This window comes from Anguilla rostrata, chromosome 2 (genome assembly GCF_018555375.3).
Source record: "Anguilla rostrata isolate EN2019 chromosome 2, ASM1855537v3, whole genome shotgun sequence".
NCBI lineage: Eukaryota > Metazoa > Chordata > Actinopteri > Anguilliformes > Anguillidae > Anguilla > Anguilla rostrata.
Window position 1 is genome coordinate 59114686 of NC_057934.1, and position 22028 is coordinate 59136713.

Genomic DNA, 22028 nt, shown 5'->3' on the forward strand with positions numbered 1-22028 from the left:
ACTATTTTCCTCATTTTTGATTTTGACAAGATTTATGGTTTTATTGGGGAAGAAGTAAAACTTTGATGCCATGACTTGCAGAAGTCATTCTTATAAAGGTAGTCCTACAGTATGTAGTTGGTTACATACGACTGCATATATTATATAGCATTACATTGGAAGATGCAACATCACTGAGGCACTGGTACAAGTATTCTTACAAAGAACCAAAGTACAAATTGTAAATACACACTACATCCATAAGTCCTAAGAAGAGAAATGTGAACATGATTCCATTCGCTAGTACCAAGGTTTTCACACTTGATGCAGACTAATGCAGATGTGGGCAACGAGGACCATCTCTGTTTCTGGTTTTCCTGCCTTAGAAACATCTGGCCTTAACTTAATTTGCCCTAACATTAGCGCCGTCTGAAATTTCAGCCGCATTTCTTGAGAAGCGCATGAATGCCAGCCGAAGACCGTTCTCGTGTCCTTATGTGAAAGGTTTTACTGTGATCTAATCTATGAGTGAGCCAGTGTTGGTGTATACAGCCACTTGGCTCATTTAGCCAGGGCGACTGCTGGAGACAGACGCCTGCATGTGCACCGGCCCTCCAGGACCGGAATAGCCCACCCCAGCTGGAACAGGTGAAAGCAGTGAAGCCGGTTTGGACAGGTGAACAGGTTCAGGAAGACTGCGCAGGTGTGCGGCAGCATTCTGCATGAGCTGCAGGTGTTCAGTGGCGCAAACGGAGATGGGAGAGAACGGAATTTCAGTTTTCCAGGTGTGAGGAATGCTATTATTAAAATTTTTCCCATTTGTCTGAATGTAAAGAACCTGCTTTAGAAAAATGAAATGACACCTCCAGGCGCTCAAACAAAGTGGATGATTACTGGTGAAGTCACAGACTCAATTGGAGGTTCAAAGAACAACAGTGAGATCCATTGATGCACAGTGACCGTACTGGAATAATACCGTCTGTTGTGAGCTGTCATTTTCACTCGAATTTTATCGTCGGTGTAATTCATAATCATCATCTTTCATATTGTGACACCAAACCTATACCCCCACAATATCTTTTTTTAGAAGTCATCCACTTCTGCCAAATAAGGATGTGTTTGCATTTCCTTCAAAAACAACAGTGAAAAGAGTACAGTTCGTGGGAGTAAGAAGGACATTTAATTAGTAAGATTCTTCCTCAGTGGATAAAGTGCTGGTGTTCATCAAACAATCCTCTTTGTATATGATTTTTCGGACATAATTTGTTGATTTAGAAGCCATGGAGGACTCCGGGGTATCAGGGAAGAGAAAAGGGGAAGTACATTGGAGTGGAAATGACAAGCAAATATCTCCAGTCTACGAGGCTGTTTCGGATGCTTTGCTGTCATGTAAAACCATGGTGAACGGAGACCATCCAAACTGCAGTCAGTGTCCTACAGCGCTGAAAGTACAAACTGTCACCAGCGTCTAAAGCCTGTTCACACACTGTTTGTGAAAACGTGAGACATTTTTTTTTACCCCTTCAGTATTTTTACCAAAAATATATGCGTGCAACCGAGCCAAGATACAAGTGTGACCTCACATGTCACTCAAATCACAAAACCCATGAACCCATCTTTGCCATCTGCTCACAGCTCTTCCTGTTCATGCCATACACTTCAGCGTCCTCGCCTTCACGCGCGCAGTTGGTCCGATGTGTTGCTGATAAAACTGGTTGAAACTTGTTCTCAGCAGTGCACAAACCACAGCGTCACTACTACTGAGAAACAACAGGGGCTGGGCTGCAGGCATGGCGGGCCAGGCACGCGGCCATTTCATATGCAAGAATTCACAAGGAAAGGGCCAAACTTGGTACTTTCTGAATGGGAGGTCCATACTGCTGTGTTGCCTGTACCTGGGCCATTCATGGAACAACTTGCAGCTTTTTTTTGGAAGGGTGTGACTCCCTGGGGTGAAGTCGACACCTCGGCGTGTTCCTTTCAGAAGGAGCATCGATGGGCCTCGGCAAAAGACTTGAAGCCTAAAAATGTCTCATTACTACAGCGGAATCTGATTCTGTACAGTCAAAACAATTAACCGTGTGGAAATTGTAAATAGCGCGATTCACACACTGCCAGTACAGGCGTTGCGTGTCATTAAACTTTACGTGCTGTTTCAAAGCATTTAAACAATTGTCCTCTTGTGTTTTTTATGTGTTGCAGCACAAAATAATAATTTGTTAGAACTTCACACGCCACGTGCTAATTAAGTCTCACATGGCTTGCAGATAATATGCATATATATGGTTTGTCACATTCAAGGTGGCAATTACGCTAGACGTGTAGTGGCTGTTCAGCCATCTTTTTCTTCACAGACGTCTTTCTCCTGAAAAAGAAATCACAAGATTAAAGGTTAATCCATACATTTTTAAAGGAGCAAAATAAATTTCCTTGATTTTCTAAAGGTACTTTTACTTAAAAGAAGTCATTAAAAAAAAACAGTCCAAAACAAATCAAAAGTTAGCCCCAACACTCCTGTTACACTACTGCACCATGTTTACTCTCCAGTTGCTAAATCGACTTCATAAAGCTGTTTTTTTTAAAATTCTGAAACAAAATGGCCATAATGGAAGAGTGAGGCTTCATGAACCCAAAAGAGGGTGGAGCTACAATATGTCATTAGTGGCTCATTAGTGGCTCTTAGGCCCAACCACCACTTCTCATTCTCTGACTGATTTATTCTCTCACACTTAATCTTCCCCCTGTTACCCCCCCCCCTCCAATTTCTCTGAAGAATCACACTAAATCCACACAATAAATGAACAATGCCTGATGTTTGCTTGGTTTGAATCTCAACCCCCTGAATACCTACTGATAGCCTTCAGTCTAGTTTACAGAAGCTTGTCAGCCATCAGCAGAGAGGGTCTCTACACCTCACTTTCTCTCTTCCCAACCCTTCATCCCTTCATCCCTCTCTTTCAGAAAGGCACTTACCTCGTATTTCTCCTCTTCCTTCTCCTTCTTTTTCAGCTCTCCCTCCACTATGCTGAAGAACTCCTTCTCCGCCTGCGCGATCAGCTCCTCGGTGTTCTCCTCCCCGTGCGCCTCCTTGCCCTCCTCCTCCTTGCTCTGCTCCGAGCGGCTCCGCTCCTTCAGGCGCATCTCCCGGTGCCGGGCTTCCAGAATCTTCTCCCGCTTCGTCTCGCGCTCGAACATCTGAACTCGGGAGAGAGAGAACGGGCCCGTCAGCCCATTCCCACGGGCTGCTCACTGAGTAGCGTTCTGAGCCTAGTGACAGCGCAGGGGCCTTCGCTACGTTACGCTGCGTGGTCTCCAAACAGCGGGCAGCGTTTTGCTCTCCTTTGGAGAGCATGCTTTGGGTGGCAGTGCAGTATAATGGTTAGGGTAGGTTGCAGGTTCGAGTCCCACGGGCACTGCCTATCTTGGAGGCTCGTTTTACAAAGATATAGAACTGCTCGATATAGAACCATGTGACCAGAGCATAGTGGTTGAAGTGACACAATACCCCTCCCGCCATAGTCGTGGTGGTGGTGTGGTTTGAGGTGTATGGAGGTAGTGTGTGTGTGTTTGTGTTGTTGGCTAGTCTGGTTGAAGGTTGTGGTGGGGTGTGTAGTGTGGTGTGTTTGTGTGGGTTTGTTGTTGGTGTGGTGGTTTGTGTGTGTGTGTGTGTGTGCACTGCGTTGTGTTTGAGGTGTGCGTTCAGTGTTGTCGGCTGTAAGTGAGTGAATGATGAACGTGCATGCTAGGTGAGATGATGTTGTTGCACGTGTGAGTGGTGTGTGTTGTGTTGTGTGTGCACGCATATATGCTGTGTGTGAGTGTGTTTGGTGTGCGTGTGTGTGTGTGTGTTTGAGTGTGTGTGCATAAGTGTGTGAGTGTGTAAGTGTGTGTGTGTGTTTGAGTGTGTGTGTGTATACGCACGTGTGTGTGAACGCATGAGTGTGTACGTGTGTGTGTGTAAGTGTGTGTGTGCGTGTGTGCGAGTGTGTAAGTGTGTTTGAGTGTGTGTGTGTGTGTGTGAGTGTGTGTGTGTGTGTGTGATGTGTGTGTGGTGTGTTTGGTGTGTGTGTGTGCGTGTGTTTGTGTGTGTGTGTTGTGTGTGTGCGTGTGTGTGTGTGTGTGTGTGTGTGTAAGTGTGTGTGTGCGTGTGTGTGTGTGAGAGTGTGTGTGTGTGTGTGCGCACGTGTGAGAGTGTGTGTGTGTGTGTGAGTGTGTGTGTGTGTGTGTGTGTGTTTTTTTGTGTGTGCGCGCATGTGCGTAAATGCGCGTGTGCATGCGGCCTCACCGCGGTGGCCAGGGCCTTCTCGTTTCTCTGCAGGGTGCACAGTCCTGGGGAGATCTCCAGCAGTGTGGCTGTGCCCAGCTGAGAGCCACAGCCCAGGAAGCGCCCGTTATCCTGCACCCTGAGACTGAACAGAGCCTCATCACACACCTACACACACACACACACACACACGCATTCACACACACACACAGATTAGGAACAGAAGACGAATGTGCATTTTGCCAATAAGATTCATGCTCAGAGAATCTGAAAAGATATGCTTTTATCATCAAGGTCAAGGTAAATATATGTTAATGTTACAAATCCATGAGTTGCTCAGAGCTGGAGAAAGTACAAATTAACCAATAGCAGTAAGACTGTAACTATGTGTTCAATATGACTGGATACACATGGGGGTCATTGCACCCGGCAATTGATCAGGACCTGAACCCGAATCGATCAAAACCCATTCCAAGATTCCATTAACGGAACTACTGTATGCATGCATTGACCTGAACGCACACTCCACCTACTTTCAGACTGAGGGTGGGATCGTTCTGCTTGAACAGGAAGTCCCACACATCCAGAGTTCCGTCCATTTTGACGGTGAAGAACACAGAAGGCCTGACTGGACTCCAGCAGCCGTCTGTGAGGAAGGCCATGTGGTACCTGAGGGAGAACAGGAAGCACCTGTTACCCTGGCAACAGAGCAAGAAACCCAGGCACGTGCAGTGCTCACATACTCAATCAATGGCAAACTCAATGAAAGCTTTTATAAAACGAAAGATAATTCATACAAATTGTTTTTAAAAATTGTAAATATAAAAACAGCAGTAAAGCGGCACTTGAAAAGCAATGTGCGTTTTCAACCCTCCATACAAGTCACAGTTCTGTATCTGACAGTCTATAAGTAGTTCTGGATTTGAACTGTAACTGAAAAGCTACAAGTGTGATTCCACAGGCGTGGCCTAGTGACGGTAACCATGAGAACAGAGTTACTCAACCCCACCTGCCTGAGCAATATTTACAAATTCCATAAGTCTTAAAGGGATAACAAATGTGTCAAACAAGTAGGAGCTCGCTGAGGTTGAAAGAGGATGCGAACATCCCACCAATCACTGCTTTCGGTAGTATCACTAAATTAATATGAATTGGTTGAGAGAAAATACTCGTTTGCGGGTAAGATTTTCTGCCTGCTCACCAGTCGTTGACATAGCAAACTATAAACTCCTGAAAACAAGCAGGCCCCAGGGGTAAATTAACTCTCTCCCCCTCTGCTCTTTTTTGTAAACATTTAAACAAACAGCTGTTAGAAGCGAAGTCTCTTCGTTGTACTGAGAGATAATACAGAAGACTGGGCCTGGGACTGTGAAGAAGCAGATATTACATTACAGGCATTTAGCAGACGCTCTTATCCAGAGCGACTTGCACAACTTTTACACAGCATTTACATTGCATCCATTTATACAGCTGGATGTATACTGGAGCAATGCAGGTTAAGTACCATGCTCAAGGGTACAACGGCAGTGTCCCACCTGGGAATCAAACCTGTGGACCATTAGGCTATAAAACCAGCTCCTTACCCATTATACTACACTGCCGCCCCAAGACTAATTAAGACTAAACCACCCTTTCTTTGGTAGGCTTTGGTACAGTAACGACCAAATAAAACAGTTGTTAAAACACTCTTTCTCCCTCCGCACTCCCCCCCCCCCCCTCCACGCACTTGGTCCACATGATGGAGGACTCCTTGATGTCCTCGGACCATATGCGCGCGGTCCAGTCGGCCACCGTCAGGAAGTTTTTGGGGAAGAAGGGGTTCCTCTGCAGGGCGTATATGGGGCCGTGGTGGCCGCTGTAGGTGCAGACGATCTTCTCGGCGGGGGTCTTGGCCTTGCGGTTGCAGGAGACCACCAGGCCCTGCTCCGTCCCCACCATGAACTTTGTGGGCTGCGCGGGAAAACCCGGCCAGAAAACACAGAAGCTGTTCGCTGTCAGGCGCCCGGTATTCAAATCTTACTTATATTACTTTTTTGCGAAATAAGACAAAAAGATTGCCAGCATTTAGGAGGTTCTTGTTCCCTTGAGCTGCACTATATGACCAAAAGTGTCTGGGGATGTTTTTCATGGATTGGGCTAGGCCACTTAGTTCCAGTGAAGGCAAATCTTAATGCTACAGCATAGAGTTACATTACAGACGATTCCATGCTTTTATGGCTGAATGGAAGCAAATACCTGCGGCAATGCTCCAACATCTAGTATAAAGCCTTCCCAAAAGAGAGGAGTTTTAAAATATAGCAGCAAAGGGTGAACCAACTCCATATTAATGTCCATCATTTTGGACGAGATGTTGGATGTCAGGTGTCCACACACTTTTGGTTGTGTAGTATACCTTTCAGGGCAGCAAACTGTTATGAGGGGATAATTTACAGTTGACTGGGCTCAATTCAGAGCTGCCAAAAACCCCAAGCAGTGACAAGATCCTACTTGCCCAACAACTTCAAGTATAAAGCATATAAATATTTCAGACATGTTCAGCATTTAGAAGAGAGTGCTGGTTATTTCCTGTATAATTCGCGTCACAGACACAGCCAGACAGCCTCACCATGGTGGGCTCAAACTCCAGGGAAATGGCGCCCAATGCGTTGTCCAGGTTCCCCTTCTTGCTGGGGTCCAGCACCAGCCTCTCCGTGGGCTCGCTCAGTTTTCGGATGTCCCACCACAGGACCTGAGGCAGAAAGCAAAAAAGAAGGTGTGTGGGTGTTCTGGGCCAGGTATTCTGCATTCGAGAACCTCCCAGGTTGGCCATTTGATGCCTTGTACCTGTTTTCAACCTACTGTCTGTCAGCTGCCAGGACCGTATTCTTTTTCCAATAAATGTGAGCCGTGCTAAGAAATCTATCTTCCAGTCAGCAAGCGCACAGCAGCCACCAGCTGCCCAATGGTGCCTCCCTATGGACACACCTAACAGTCCGAGTTGCATTTTGTAACATACGACAACAGCCTGGAACACAAAGGCTCTGAAAGCAAAAATAAATCAGTAAGTAAGCAAATAAGCATGTAAATAAGTCAGTAAGTAAGCAAGCAAGCAAGCAATTAAGTAAGTCAGTACGTAAGCCAGCAAATCAGTAAGTAAGCAAGTACACAAGTAAGCAAGTCAGTAAGTAAGCAAGCAAGTCAGTCAGTATATAAATAATCAAGTAAATCAGCAAGTCAGTAAGTATGTAAGTACGTATATAAGTAAGCAAGTGAGTCAGTAAGTAAGTCAGTAAGTACTGCAAAGAGTATGGTTGAATCTGGCACTTTGCCTTTCCTAGTGTGAGGCTCTCTTGGTTCCCATGGCGACAGCAGCAGCGGCGGCGGTGCAGGGAGGCTCACCTGGCCGTCGGTGGAGGCGGAGAACACATCAGTGCCCGTCTTTGACTGCAGCCAGATGACCTTGTAGACGGGGTCCCTGTGACTGTGCTCGATGGTGGACGTCTCCACGGCCTGGCTACCTTTACGCGTGTCCCAGTACGCTGTCCAAAACAGAAAAACACACCTCCGTTCTGAAATGATTCAATGTTCTTTGGTTCTATTTTTATGCTTTTGACTCCAGGTAAAATTCACACTGCAAAGGACATAATGCAAAAAAAGCACATAGCAACAAAGAACTTCGCACCAGACTTAAAAGAGGTGCTTAACCCGTTCAGCTGTGAGATCACAAATATTACATTACATTACAGGCATTTAGCAGACGCTCTTATCCAGAGTGACTTACACAACCTTTACAGTCCTGCATAATATGTGATTAGAATGTTCTTAAATGAAGATTCTAACACTAATGGTGACTGAAAGCAATGGAATTCTGGAACAAACTTAGAATTTTGGAAAGAAATTACAAAATACATACTCTTCAAAGGGTTAAAGAGGTGCCTTGCCTGCACAGCAGTGCGTTGTGGGAAAGGTTGAGCAGCCTGAAGGAGGACCCACCTATCTGTCCGTTGTAGCAGCCACCGACCAGGACGTGGGAGTCTTTGGGGTTATACTCCAGGCAAATGAGAGGGGAAACAGGCTTAACGGTCATCTCTGGCTTGTTGGGGCTCTCTGAGGGAGTAAAATGTTCAGGGTGCAGTCACAAACAAAACTCTCAACAAAGTAAAATGGTATATAAGTAATTAAATAACAATAAAGTTGTGCTCAAAAGATGAGAGTGGGGGGTTGGTGTAGGGGTGAATATTTGTATGACACATAGGGTGAGGGGAAGGGACATCACTGGGTAAGTGGGCAGGGACCTGGGGAGGGGGGGCTCTGTTTAGGTGGACTCATTATAAATGATAATGTGCAAATGTAAAAGATAATGATGTGTAAACTATGTACTCTGTTTAAAAAAAAAAAAAAAAAAAATTGTCCTCTGAAGAGTGGTGGTGGGGAAAAAAATAAAAAAATACAAAACTCTCAACTTTACACTGGCTGGACACTACCCCTTGCTCTGGAGCCAGTTAACTTACATTACCGGCCCTTGAGCAACTTAGACTTTTCCGTATTTTTACACCATAAACCTTTTCGTATATTTACAGATATACAGATCCATTTACTCACCCAGATATATATAGAAGCAAATTTAGGTTAAGTACCTTGCTGAAGGGTACATGGGAAACAAACCTGTAACTTTTAGGTTACAGGCCAAGTTCCGTAAGCACTATACTACTCTAAGGTGTTGCGTGAACATAGCAGTAGAGGCTGATGTGCAGGGTTACACACAGATTCCCAGGCCTGAAAGGGTCAAATTCACCAGGAATTGTAGTAGGTGCTAATGGACCAGGTCTGGCAAACCCTGGTCTTAAGAGGCACAGGGCCTGCTGCTCTTTGGTTCAAGTCTGGTTTTTTGGGTCTAAATTGGTTGTTGATTTTGAAGTGAAAACAAAAACTGGTAGACCCTGCTGCAGTCCAGCATCACGGTGGGGAACTCCAACTCTGGAATATGCCCCCCATAACCCCCAGTGTGAAAAGCGCTCACTGGTATGGAGGCTGCCCCGTGCCCCAGTGTGGAAAGCGCTCACTGGTATGGAGGCTATACCCCATACCCCCCCAGTGTGGAAAGCGCTCACTGGTATGGAGGCTACACCCCATACCCCCCAGTGTGGAAAGCGCTCACTGGTATGGAGGCTATACCCCATACCCCCCAGTGTGGAAAGCGCTCACTGGTATGGAGGCTTACCCATCCCCCCAGTGTGGAAAGCGCTCACTGGTATGGAGGCTATACCCATGCCCCCAGTGTGGAAAGCGCTCACTGGTATGGAGGCTATACCCCATACCCCCCAGTGTGGAAAGCGCTCACTGGTATGGAGGCTGCCCCCCATGCCCCCCCAGTGTGGAAAGCGCTCACTGGTATGGAGGCTATACCCTATGCCCCCCCAGTGTGGAAAGCGCTCACTCGTACCCGTGTCCCCCCAGTGTGGAAAGCGCTCACTCGTACCCGTGTCCCAGATGTAGGAGTCCAGGCTCATGTCGGCGGCGGCCCGCTGGAACTCCAGGGAGGAGTACGCCACGGCCAGCTTTCGGCTGCCGTCCGGGTGCCAGGACAGGCCCGTGGCGGTGCGCTTGATCTCATTAGGGTCTCTGCACAGAGAGAGAGGGAGAGAGGGGGAGGGGGGAGAGAGGGAGAGAAAGAGAGAGAGAGGAAGGGGGGATACAGGGAGAAAGAGAGGGGGAGAGGGGAGAGGGAGGGGGGAGAGAGGGAGAGGGAGAGAGAGAGAGAGAGAGAGAGAGAGAGGGAGAGGGGGAGGGAGATAGAGAAGGGGAGAGAGGGAGAAAAAGAGAGAGACAGGGAGAGAGTGGGGGTAGTGAGAGAAGAGAGAGAGCTCAAATTTAAATGTCAAAAATCTCACTTTGTATATTGTGGAAGACTGTGTATGCTAAAGGGAGCAGAGGAATCACGTGTGTGTCTGTTTGTGAGCAGTTAGATGGAAGTTTTTTTGCATGCCTGTGAGATAAAGATGTTCTGTTCAGAGCTGAACCAGCGGGGAAGTTGAAGAACGTGTATGTGACTGAATCAGTCTAGAATGTGATAAGGAAGTTGGCTGACCTCAACACTCACGTGAATGCGGAGTATATAACCAAGAAGCCTGTTTCTTATCTGGAGAGAAGCACTAAGAAGATGTACTGTACTCATACAGACTCTTTATTTCCACAACAGTTTCAACACGCTTTCATTTTAAACCATTTAAAATTTGCATACTCTTAATTTCCTTTTTTAAAGCGTTCTGTTTCATTCCTTTCCTTTATACAACAGTGTAAAACTGTCATTTCTAAAGAACTTAGAGAGAGAGAGTGGCAGAGAGGGTGGGATACCCTCTACTATACTTTATGTACATTGTAATGTGTTTTTAAAGGTTTGGCAACAAGTTCTGAAATTGAAATACGTCATGTCGATAAAGCATTTGGAATTGAACTGAGAGAGAGAAAGAAAGTGAGAGAGAAAGACAGAGTGAGAGAGAGAGAGAGAGAGAGAGAGAGAGGGAGAGAGAGAGAAAGAGAGAGCTCCTCCACAGTTCACAGAGGCAGCCACCTGAATACGTTGATGGTCTTAGCCCAGGGCTGCTCCTCACAGTCCTCCATCTCCTCACTGTCTTCAAAGTACTCCTGGTAAATATCTATGGCGTTGTTCTGCTTGATGCAGTGCTCCATGTGCTGTGGTCAGAAAGCAGGGAAATCACTGAGAATCACTCAGTGAGACACAGACGTCCCGGCTATGCTATGCTAATTACGCGACTAATTATATGTGGGGCTGCCAGGTGAGGTTGGCACTGGCACATATGGGTTCAGTACCATACCACAGGGCCCATCCACACACTGGAACAGTGCCTTAACAAATACCAGACCATGGGGCCCATCCACACAGGACCAATGCCTTAACAAATACCAGACCATAGGGCCCATCCACACAATGGACCAATGCCTTAACAAATACCAGACCATGGGGCCCATCCACACACTGGACCAATGCCTTAACAGATGCTAGACCATGGGGCCCATCCACACACTGGAACAGAGCCTTAACAGATACCAGCCCATGGGGCCCATCCACACACTGGAACAGAGCCTTAACAGGACAAGTCACCCGGCAGCCCTAATGTTGCTGATTGTGAAGCGGCGTACACACACTGCCCAGCTGCATGATGGTGTTGACGTAGTTCTCGTCCTTCTCCACTTTCTTGCGGAAGCGGATGGTCTGCTCCATCTCCTGGGGGTTGACGTCCTTCGGCCAGCCGCCCTCCACGTGGTTAATCCCGCGGCTCTCCGACTCGTAGCGCTCCGTGTTCACCTGGGAACAGAAGACGGCGAAGGAAGCGTGTCTTTCCCGCCAAGCGAACAGGCGACCGAGCGCTCATATGCTCTGCAGGAAAAGCCCCTGATACCGTTTACACAAGACATCCGCACCGACAGCGACTCCCCTGAGAATGCAGCGATATGCATTTGTGTGCTTCGATTACTGCCAGGCTGCAACACGAGACCTGCTGCAATATCGCCTTGTGTTTACCGAGATCCTCTCTGCGGATCGGTGACTTGTGTATTCAATACACTGTATTGCCATCTGTGATTAGCGTCATCTCCACCAATGCAAAACCAGGAAAAAAGAAAACCTATTTCGTCAAAGCGTGGATATTACTTTTTCTTTGTGTATGGTCTCAATTAGATGTTTTAAAAAGCAATGGGAAATGGAACTGGTTTATGAGGTTTATGGCTTTGCATTCATGCTCAGGTCACACAGAGGACTGACACTGGACGGCACCCTCCTGACACAAATGCACAGCCTTTCATATTTCCACATGCATCGGTTGCTTCACCCCATGCTCTGTGACAGCACGCGCATACAGCCACGCAACACTGACCTCATGCTCGGACATCTCCTGAGCGCACTGTAACGGCACGTCGCAGGGGTCCCGCTCGATGAAGTTGGCCGCGAGAGAGGGATCGGGGAGGATGTCCACGTGCAGCTCCGCCGGCCGGTCGGAGAAGTTGCACTGCCGGCCAAACTCGCTGCGCTTCTTCGTGTACACATACACAATCTCCATCACGACTACTGTGGACACATACGGGCGCACTATTGTGTAAATGCTAAATTAAATTTCCCTGCAATGTCTTAATGTTAAAATATTACGAAATAAACAGAAATCGTGGTGTAAGTGTTGACAATATCACAGCTTATAATTGTTGTTGCTGCTGCTGTTGTAGTCAGTTGACACCCTCTCCAGGAGGCCTACATGGAATAATAGGCTAATCAACAATGAATGGATAACTCATTGACAAAGTTAAAACATTAAAAACGTAAGATTTTTAGTAAAAACTGCTGTTAAAACAGAAATACTACACGAATAATTCGCAACAAAGCAACAAACCTTAACCAGACTTCTCTCACACACTTAGCAATTAAACGTATTTGAGGCGCGATAAACGTCAGGGGAAAAACGTATGTTTTGAGTGGAAGCAACATTTGTGTGCATCCTACATTTAACTTTGCATACAAGTTACATCTAACTTTGCTAGTTAAATGGTAGCCAACCCAAAATGGGTTAACTAAGCTAGCCAGCCAACATAGTTATCGCAGCAAAAAAGCAGTGGATTGTACAGACCACGTAACAATTGAATCGAGTGATTTCATTTAATTATAGAATCCTGCGAAACTCCACTAACCAGGTATGTATCACGATGGCGATGGATAATCAAATGAACATTAATATTCATTCACTAAGCGGGTATTTCTGTCGTCTTACCGGATTGTTTCCCCAAACATTCAGACAGTTTATCGTATCATAGCAACAGCTCCCCCTCCCCTTTCAGCTCCAGCAGGGTAAACTCGTCGGTGGAACCTAAACCAAGCTAGGGGCTGGCCAATCTATTTACCGTAAATTATTTACAGACACGCGTTTCTTTGAAAAAAAAAATGAATATATCGGTTTTTTGAAAGACACATAGAACTTGGAAAACATTGAATATGACGTAGGTTACAGGGAACTACTGACAAAAATGTAATGGCACTTTCGCACACTGACCAAGAAAAAAAAACCCTCACCAGACCAGCAGTCATCTGTTTTTATGCCCATATGTAATTCGTAAAATTCTTACGCGGGATAAGAGAGATTTCTTGGACACGGTGTCTTTTTTGGAAGTGACCCCACCGCATCAACAAAACTAAAACACAATGTAATGGCATACTGATATAACTGTTATAAGTGCACAACGAACCATATTTGTGCCCATAGACCTTGTTTTATGCATTTGTATGTTACGTATTTCTCGATAATGAACATTCATAATTACACGTTTAATCTCCGGCCAGTTTCCGGAAAATTTCACCATTCAGCATGCGCACAATTCGTGCACGATGTCCCCCAGCAACATCGCGTCCCCTGCTAACAAACAGCCTCCCTCATAACAAGACATCAAATAGGCTATTCTACCATCCAACACAAAGGCCACTTTAGAGTGGACATACATTAGTGTTCTGAAACACAGAAAGGACATAGAGTTCTAGGCTGTTCTCAAGCGAGCATCAATAAATGTTCAGACATGGTCAGTTTGGATACACATTCTGTACAACATTGGAATTTAACAAAATATGTCACTATTTCTTCCATGTTGTGTTCCCCCTCCTCTAACAATTCTTTTATTATACACACCACTATAAATAATCAACTTGCTCAATCCTGGCCACGGCTGATCGGAAGTAGATAATACACCGGTTTAATCACCCTTTGTGGGGGCGGACATGAAGCAATACAGCATAAAACCAATCATTTGAAAAGTTGCCGTTGTGACTTGTACCCCACTACCTCCGTAGCTATTTACCCTAAATCAGGGGTGTCAAACCAAACTCAAGGTGCACCGCAGTGTCTGTCGGTTCTTGTAGTTTTCCTTTCAATAATTTCCCAGTTTAGGCCTTGGAAACAAGGTGCTTGGATCAACAACAACAAAAAAATCGAATTGGGGACTTAAATTATATCTATTTAAGTGTTAAATCAAATCAAAATACAACAGACACGTTGGCTCTCCTCTTGGCTGTGTACAAAGACATGACGCAAGAGGGAAAATGTAAGTAAATTAGTAAGGTTGAATAGGATTCTGTTGGGAGAAGCGTCTCATAAGCTCATCAGTGACCTCTGCCGGTGAGTCGGAAACCTTGCTTGATAAAAGCCGCACTCGAAATGAGTCGGTACCATCGGTCTGTGTGTGTTCAGCGTGCGGATAGCGGTGTGAAAAGGAGCAGCGGCTTGACGTCACGTGTTTCGGAGGTGAGCACGTATTTGCCTGGCTTTCTCAAATTGATTACGATGAATACTTAATCACTATCAATTTGAACTGGTTCTCTGGGCAGCACTGGCATGGCTGGTGAATACAACCAGACATTCCAAATTGGAGGGAAAGGGACGAAGAAAAAACAAAAACACCAGACAGAGAAAACTGCTATTTAAAAGTATTTTATTACCATGATTTATTCCCCCCCTGCATGGGGGCTTTAGTATTATACATAGAAACCAAGCACCATTCTCAATGGCTGTAGACCAAGCTACATTGAAACAACCTTACATGCACAGGACAACCAAACTACCGAAACAAAATGAAACAAACCAAAATAAAAACAAAAATGCCTACATAATCAACCATTTTTAGAATATGATCTGATTTTTTGTTAATCAGAATTTCAGGGGTGGTAACACGCTCACTACCCCCCCCCCCCCCCTTCATGGAAGACGTAATATTAGTCATCCCTGTCAGGGTGAGACCGGATTGGTGTCTTGTTCTTGTCTTTCCCACAGGTTCCCAGACAGGAGGCACAGCTCGCTCGCAAGATGGACGTGCTAGCGCTGTATTCAAAATTGCGCTACGAGGTGACATTTTTTTCTCTTCTCTTTTTGGGGGTGGGGGAGTGACCCTTGAAACGGTGGATTGAAAACACAAAAGTCACAGCCGTCTGGCTCCAGTTCTCACTCATCAGTAGGCTGATCTCCAACCACTTCTGGCACATTGGAAAACAAAACATTTTTTTAAAAAGACAAAAAAAAATTTAAAAAATAAACGAACTAGTCTTCTGGTCATTATCATACAATTTATGTACATGAATCAAGACGGGACGACAGAGATCGTTTTAGCTTCAAAAGGAGTGTTAGGAATTTTCAAAATTTTCAACTTCCAAGAGCCATAAAAATAAAAATGAGTTGATCACATTAAATAATTAGACTGTGCAGGGCTCAGCAGATTTTTTGTATTTTTTTTTTTTAAGAGCAGGTAAACTGGCTCAGAAAGTCTCGGTAATGCACACACTCGTGTCTGATTTTCGAAAGGGAATCAATGGCCTTTCAGAATGAGGGGAACACAGAGTATCCCATTAACCCTAGAACATAATACTACTTCTGTTACAGCTGTGGAATTTCTGGCTTGGAACCCCACCCTACTCATGAATATTCATAACGAGGCAGCGAATCAGAGTGCACCGAACTTCATCAGCGGCAGAGTGAAACTTTGGAATAGTGGAATAGTGAACACACAGGAGGCCATCGCCGCTGGAATGGCGTACTGGTGTGGGGTGTGAATTGGAAGACTTCTTGGGGTGTTTTAATGGCTTTGCTCCTGCCTCAGCTGTAAGGGAACACAGTGGACAGCGTTTTTGTGCTTCAGGGAGATTCAGCTGCGGCTCAACCAGAGGAAGCGCTGCACTGGAGCTGAAATGTATGGCCGCTGTGGTCGGAGGGATTTGAAGGGGAGTTCAGCTCAAGCGTAATCCGTTTAAAGACAGTGTTTAGGGCATGGCACTAGTCGTTCCCCAGGTCGTCTGAGGGCCGAGACTCTGGCAGTGAACAGGTGGTCTGACTCGGGTACAGTTACTGATCAGTGCAACGCTACACGCTGGTTAACAGCTTGCGTGTTCGGTACCACTAGCTGATGAACGGAATAATAGTACTGTGAGGTACAGCATCTGCACTGTGACTGGCATCCTTCCCCATGTTAATCTGTTTACAGCTTGGTTTATCCCCTCCCCTCCCCTCCCCTCCCCTTCACGTGCCCAGAACTAGTGCTAGCCTTATTGGTGGAGGCCTTCAACAAATGACCATGCTTGTAAATGCGACTTCACCCAGTGTTAACAACCCACCAAGTTTTAAACAAACGAACGCTCACGAACGAACAACCAAACAGTCAAAAACACCTTTGGATACGGACAAGATACGAAGTATAAAATTCTAACAGTCACAGAGCTAGTTAGTTTGATGGAGAGAAAGGGGGCGGGGCAAGGACACAGAGGCACAAAACAACATGCTTTTGCGGGATTCATACACGAAGTACCGCTTCAAAAGAAGTTTCACTTACACAAGAGGAATTTTCGGTGTCTGAGCAGTTACTTATTTAAAGGAGTCACAAAATGTTGGTTAGTTTTCCTTAAAAAAAAAAAGTTCTTATTACACCATCACAAATCAAAAATGTTCCATGACATAACGCAAGTGTTATTCATGATCAAGAGCCTAAAAGGCTTTAACAATGTTTCACTAGCAACAGACAGGGAAGTCACTGCATACACGGTCAAAGGCAGTAAGAATGGCTCAAGGCTCCAGTGTTCTTGAGTTTTTTTTTTTGTTGTATTACAGAATGTTTTGGCTTGAGTAAAATGTTAGCTACTAGGTGTGGACAAAAATCCGATTTCATTCCACTAAGCTGACACACTGTTACCTGTCTGTGAGAACAAGGACAACAAAAAAACAAAACAAAAACAAAACAGTTTTTCCTGAGCATTCTACTCTCAGGAAGACTTATTAGACTTCTACCTAATCTGTTAGGATGACCTATTACAGCACTACTACTGTCATGTTCATGAACCCTTTAAAAACGAGAGACAGCGAACAGGTTTATATAAAGTTTGCTGTGACTGCTGTTTGAATGGTCAGCTTGACTTGGTGAAGATTGAAGGCTGAGAACCTTACACCGTCTGGACCGTTGGGGGACCTCCCCGAATTGAGGGTGGGGGGGGGCCGCGACTGAACGCAGCACTCTGGGGTATTTCGCCGGGGGAAACCCCCCCCTGCTTCCCCACTAAAACTGGAGGTCAAAGGGAGGTCGGGGTCAGGGGATCACGGTTCGTGACGCGTGCTGAAGGAGGTTGCTTGCGTCGCTCCTCTGGGATGGAGGGGCGGGGTGGGGGAAGGGAGAGCAGGAGGTGGAGGAAGAGGAGGACGTCTATGCCTGGAAATCGTTCCCGAAGTGTCTGATCTGGTCCTCAGTCATAGACAGGTAGGTGGCTCTCATGCTGGGAGAGTACTAGAAGAGAGATGGGAAAAACAGGTGATTACTTGCACACGCATACACTCACACTCACAGACACGCACACACTCACACACACATGCACATACATAAACACACACACACACACACACGCATACACTCACACTCACACACACACACATACTCACTCACTCTCACACACACACACACGCACATACATAAACACACACAACACACACACACACGCACATACATAAACACACACAACACACACACACACACATGAACAAACACGCGCGCACACACACACACACACACACACACGCTCACACACACACACATGAACACACGCGCACACACACACACACATGAACAAACACGCGCACACACAAACGCTCACAGACGCTCACCACAGGAAAACAGGACAAATCTGGGCCACATGATGCATTAACTGACAAATGAGGGGGAACTCTGGCAGGACGGAAGTGGGCCGTTCCTTAAAAAGGGGGTGGGGCCTACGCCACAGTCAAAGAACAAGGAAAGGGCTGGTGGCAGGAGAGAGGATAATGCATCCAAACCAAGTAAAGCAAGCAGTGTCACGCACATCTCACAAGGGGGCGCTAAGTTCAGTCCGGAGGGCACACTGAAACACCCCATCAGCCCTAAACCTTCAGGCAGGACGTCACAGACCTCCAATTCTATAGTTTGACCTCAAACATCGATCACATGGCAGTTAAAACTATAGAATTACGCAGAGAGGCCACATTGCTCATGCACATGGACTGCAGCGGGTGTCAAAAAAAAAACTTCAGGCGTGGCCATGTCCTGCCCTGGAGGACACATGTAAGGGCACATTTCCCACCAAACCCCGTCTGCCCACCCCCCACCCCCAATCTTAAAAGCATCCAATAAACAGGCTGAAGAGAAGGCCGCACGCTGGTTCCCCCGCTCCCGTTTATTTAACTCTCAGCGCGACGCTTCAGCCCCAGGGGCCTTCATCAGGGCGGACGGCTGCAGAAGAGGATTAAAGCAGCGTGCGGCCATCTTTCTCAGCCTCTTTATTCCAGCGCGTTTTTGGACCAGAGCACCTGCAACAGATCGGCTGGGACGTACGTAGGTTTCTTTAAAAAAAAAAAAAAACCTTTCTGAAAGTATCCAACCCAAATAAACAAATAAATAAATCTATGTTTACTAATCGACAATGACTGAGAAAAAAAAAAGGAAGTGAGCAGCGATTGTGTGAAAACCATGCAAGGAAAGGAAAGGAAAGGAGGAGGGGTGTAAGCGCAATGCAGTATGGCAGCTGGGGGCTGCCCCCCACCCCAAAAAATTTAAGAGTGAAATAAACAGACAGGAGTGGAACTGAGGAAGGCAGAAGGTTAAAAGAGGGATGAATGAAAAGGAAAGGATCTGAAATCCAGAGAAAGAGAGAGAAAAACTTACTCTGTTTCTAAATGGCTGAGAGTATAGCTCCAAAAAAAAGTTGATAAAAAAAACACACACACGCACAGATATACAAACATACACACAGATAAACAACATAGAAACAAACAAACAAAATAAAAGCTATTAGCTGAAAAATAGAAAGCAGTTTCAGGAAGGGGATGGAATCTGTTGAGAGGAGAAGACTCACTGTAATTTCCTCCAGAATAAAAGCCCTATCTATTAAAAGAGAGAGGGGGGGGTATACGTCCTAGGAGGACAGGAAGTGGCCAGCTCCAGTCCAGGAAGTTGTGAAACTGAGATCAGTTTTTCCTGGCCTTTAAATGGCTGATAAAATTGTACACATGGTGCTGAACAACACGGCAATAGGATCCCAACAGATTTTTTTTTCCAATCTTTAAATTTTTATTATAAAATTAATATAGAATATAAAACTGATATGTTTATAGAAGCCTCAAATTCAATTAGAAAATATGTTATTTAGATATCAAAATACATTACAGTAAACCTAAAATGGGTATCTAAATCTTCATTTATTGGAGGGTCACCTTCAGTATGTTTTAGCAAATTGGTCTCCATTCATTTCTACCTTTATGTAGAAATCCTGAAATTCTTTTTAAAAATAAATTGTTCTATTTCTCTTGATACAACCAAGTACCCTAGCACCACAAAAAATTATTTTTGTTGCCTGAAAAAGTTGTTTTATATATATGTTATGTGGTACGGTTTCTCAAATTACTTTCCAAAAATGACAGAGAATAACTGATGTAGACACAGTTTACTGTAATCCATACAACACACATGCCGGGGCTTTCAGATGGCAGAAGAATACACATATTGGTCCAAATATTTCTCCCCAATTTGAATCCTGTTGCAGAAAGACTAAAATCTGGAGAACAGGCGTACTGTAATTCCTTCTGTAAGCCCCACAGATGAAAGGAAATCTTCAGGCTGTGGGATATACGAGTGGCGGAGTAAAGCTCATTTTAAAGCTCAGATAAAATTTAAATGCACGTAATAAAACGGTTCTTTCCCCTTGCCAAATGACATCAGACGCAGTGAACCGTCAAAATTGTAATCAGGCTCTACCATGGGCTGTTTCAGTACCATGGTGGGGGGGGGGTTGTGAGAAGCTATACTCCTGGAAGGAGTGGGGTCAACGTCGAGTTGGCACTGAACATAGAAAATGCTGCTTTCAGAGGGGAGACCCAGCTAAATCATGCCTATGGTCCAGGGCGGCCATTTTGGCCGTGGAATCGATTGCCAGTCATTTATGTTCTTTTTTTTCTGTTATCCGTGTACACGTTCTTTCTATCTTCTTCAGGGCTTCCAGACACAGCCCCAGTTGGGAATGTTTTCTGAGGCACAAGCAAGCCTGGCCTGACCTTCAGTCTCTTTTAAAAAGCTCATAAAAATCGCAACGGGGGCCTTTTTGGCCGAACGCATGCAGGAGCCGGAAAATAGAGGCTAATTCAGATAGAGCCAAAATGGAGCCACGGCACAAATAACAGCATTAACCGCAGAGATCAAACCAGGAAGAAAAGAGGGGGCTACAGACAGTTCACCAGGAGGTCATTGTACACCACGAGACGGCACTGTAAGTCGCTTTGGATAAGAGCTTGTTCTAAATGGCAGCGAAGTAAAGGTCAGCTCTGCTCCGAGAAACGGCAAGTGCAGTACCGTCTGTAATCAGCAGGGGGGCTGCCTCCTCTCCCTCACACGTTAAACAGAGAAGACAGTGGGCTCTTAAGGGTTCATACACAGTAAATGAGATACTCTGTGATATTAGAAACTCCGTATGAACCTGGATTGCAGAACTACAATCCCGGAGGGCCGGTGTGTCTGTTGGTCTTTGGCGTGGTTCAGCACTTAAGTGCTTAATTTAAGTCATTTAAGTCATTAGCTAGCTAAAGGGTCCACGCACCTGATTTTCAAGGCCTACATTGCCTGCATACTGAATGAAAACCACAAAAACCTGCAGATACTGTGGCCGTCCAGCACTGGAGCTGTGCACTCCTGGTACAAACCAGGTAAACAGGTCAGTGGGCAGAGCAGCTAAATTTGAAGTGAGCTAATTAAGTGCGAGTCTAAAATTAGCTGAGCCTCAGTAACTGTGAGTTTAAACTGAACTCAGCCCCAGTAACTGTGAGTTTAAAATGAGCTACATGCCCCTGTAACTGTGAGTTTAACATGACCTATGGCCCAGTAACTGTGAGATTAGAATGAGCTATATGCCCCTGTAACTGTGACAGCTGCAGTGGAGGCAGGCGGGGGTGACAGCGACGTCACAAGAAGGACTTGGCTTCCGGGGCCCAACGCACCGAGGGTGGAGGAGAGCCCCTCCCGATGAGCGGCACGTTCTCGTAGCGAGGGTTCCCCCCGAAAAGAACAGACTGGTTCCTGAGAGATAAAGAGAGAAAGAGAGAGGGGGGGGGTTATAACAGGACAAGTAGCAGAAACACAAACCCAAAGACACACACACAAAAACACACACACGTGCACATCCTCACTCACACACACACACGTGCACATGCTCACTCACACACACACACACACACACACACACACACACACGTGCACATCCTCACTCACACACACACACACACACACACAGGTGTACATCCTCACTCTCACACACTCACACACTCACACACACACACACACACACACACACACACACACACACACACACACACACACACACCCTCACACACACACTCACATGTACTCTGAGACGGGGGCGTTGGAGACGGCCTGTGCTGGGGGGTGCAGGCTGGTCTGGCTGCCCAGGCTGCTGCTGTAGCTGCAGAAGCTGTGCATGTTGGCCCGGTTGGGGTTGTGGGCCGCGATGCGCCGGGCCTGGGGGTTGAAGGGGTCCTCCTCGTCGATGTCGTCGTAGTCCCGCTCCCTGTGGGGCGGGGAGAGGCGGCAAGGTGGGGTGTTACCGTGGGGACACAGGAGTGGGTTAGCGCGGGGCGGGGTGTTACCATGGGGACGCAGGGCCGCGCGGGGCAGGTTTCGGGGAGGCGCTCACCTGCTGGCGATGTGCCTCCAGGCCCGGGACGTGGCGCAGAGCATGGTGCAGAAAGCA

The 22028-nt window shown here is 46.2% G+C and overlaps 2 protein-coding genes across 9 annotated transcripts in view; both read right to left on the minus strand.

Moving 5' to 3' along the window:
• Nucleotides 1-1140: 1140 nt before the first annotated feature.
• Nucleotides 1141-14288, minus strand: dnai2b (dynein, axonemal, intermediate chain 2b). Of its 5 annotated transcripts, none has more exons than XM_064323484.1 (13): nt 14075-14288; nt 12118-12308; nt 11388-11549; nt 10794-10915; nt 9702-9844; nt 8216-8329; nt 7622-7761; nt 6849-6971; nt 5970-6193; nt 4777-4912; nt 4265-4411; nt 2953-3174; nt 1141-2344 (listed from the first exon to the last, which is right to left on the minus strand). In XM_064323484.1, exons 2-13 carry the CDS (start codon nt 12298-12300, stop codon nt 2312-2314), a joined length of 1749 nt encoding a protein of 582 aa, XP_064179554.1. In that variant the 5' UTR covers nt 12301-12308; nt 14075-14288; the 3' UTR covers nt 1141-2311. The 5 variants fall into 5 exon arrangements, with proteins under 5 accessions (XP_064179554.1, XP_064179553.1, XP_064179551.1 ...); XM_064323483.1 differs by lacking the exon at nt 14075-14288 and adding an exon at nt 13906-14058; XM_064323481.1 differs by lacking the exon at nt 14075-14288 and adding an exon at nt 13000-13158.
• A 399-nt stretch (nt 14289-14687) lies between these two features.
• The window catches only part of ttyh2 (tweety family member 2), a 76092-nt gene continuing 68751 nt past the window's right edge, over nt 14688-22028 (minus strand). For 3 of the 4 annotated variants that reach the window (XM_064323493.1, XM_064323491.1, XM_064323490.1), the window contains 5 exons: nt 21972-22028; nt 21660-21845; nt 21259-21337; nt 18938-18952; nt 14688-17530 (listed from right to left, as the gene is read on the minus strand). The exon at nt 21972-22028 is cut by the window's right edge. In XM_064323493.1, coding sequence (XP_064179563.1) covers nt 17450-17530; nt 18938-18952; nt 21259-21337; nt 21660-21845; nt 21972-22028 — 418 coding nt within the window. In that variant the 3' untranslated portion in view covers nt 14688-17449. The remainder of the gene's footprint in view (nt 17531-18937; nt 18953-21258; nt 21338-21659; nt 21846-21971) is intronic. The other variant, XM_064323492.1, reaches the window with a different exon arrangement.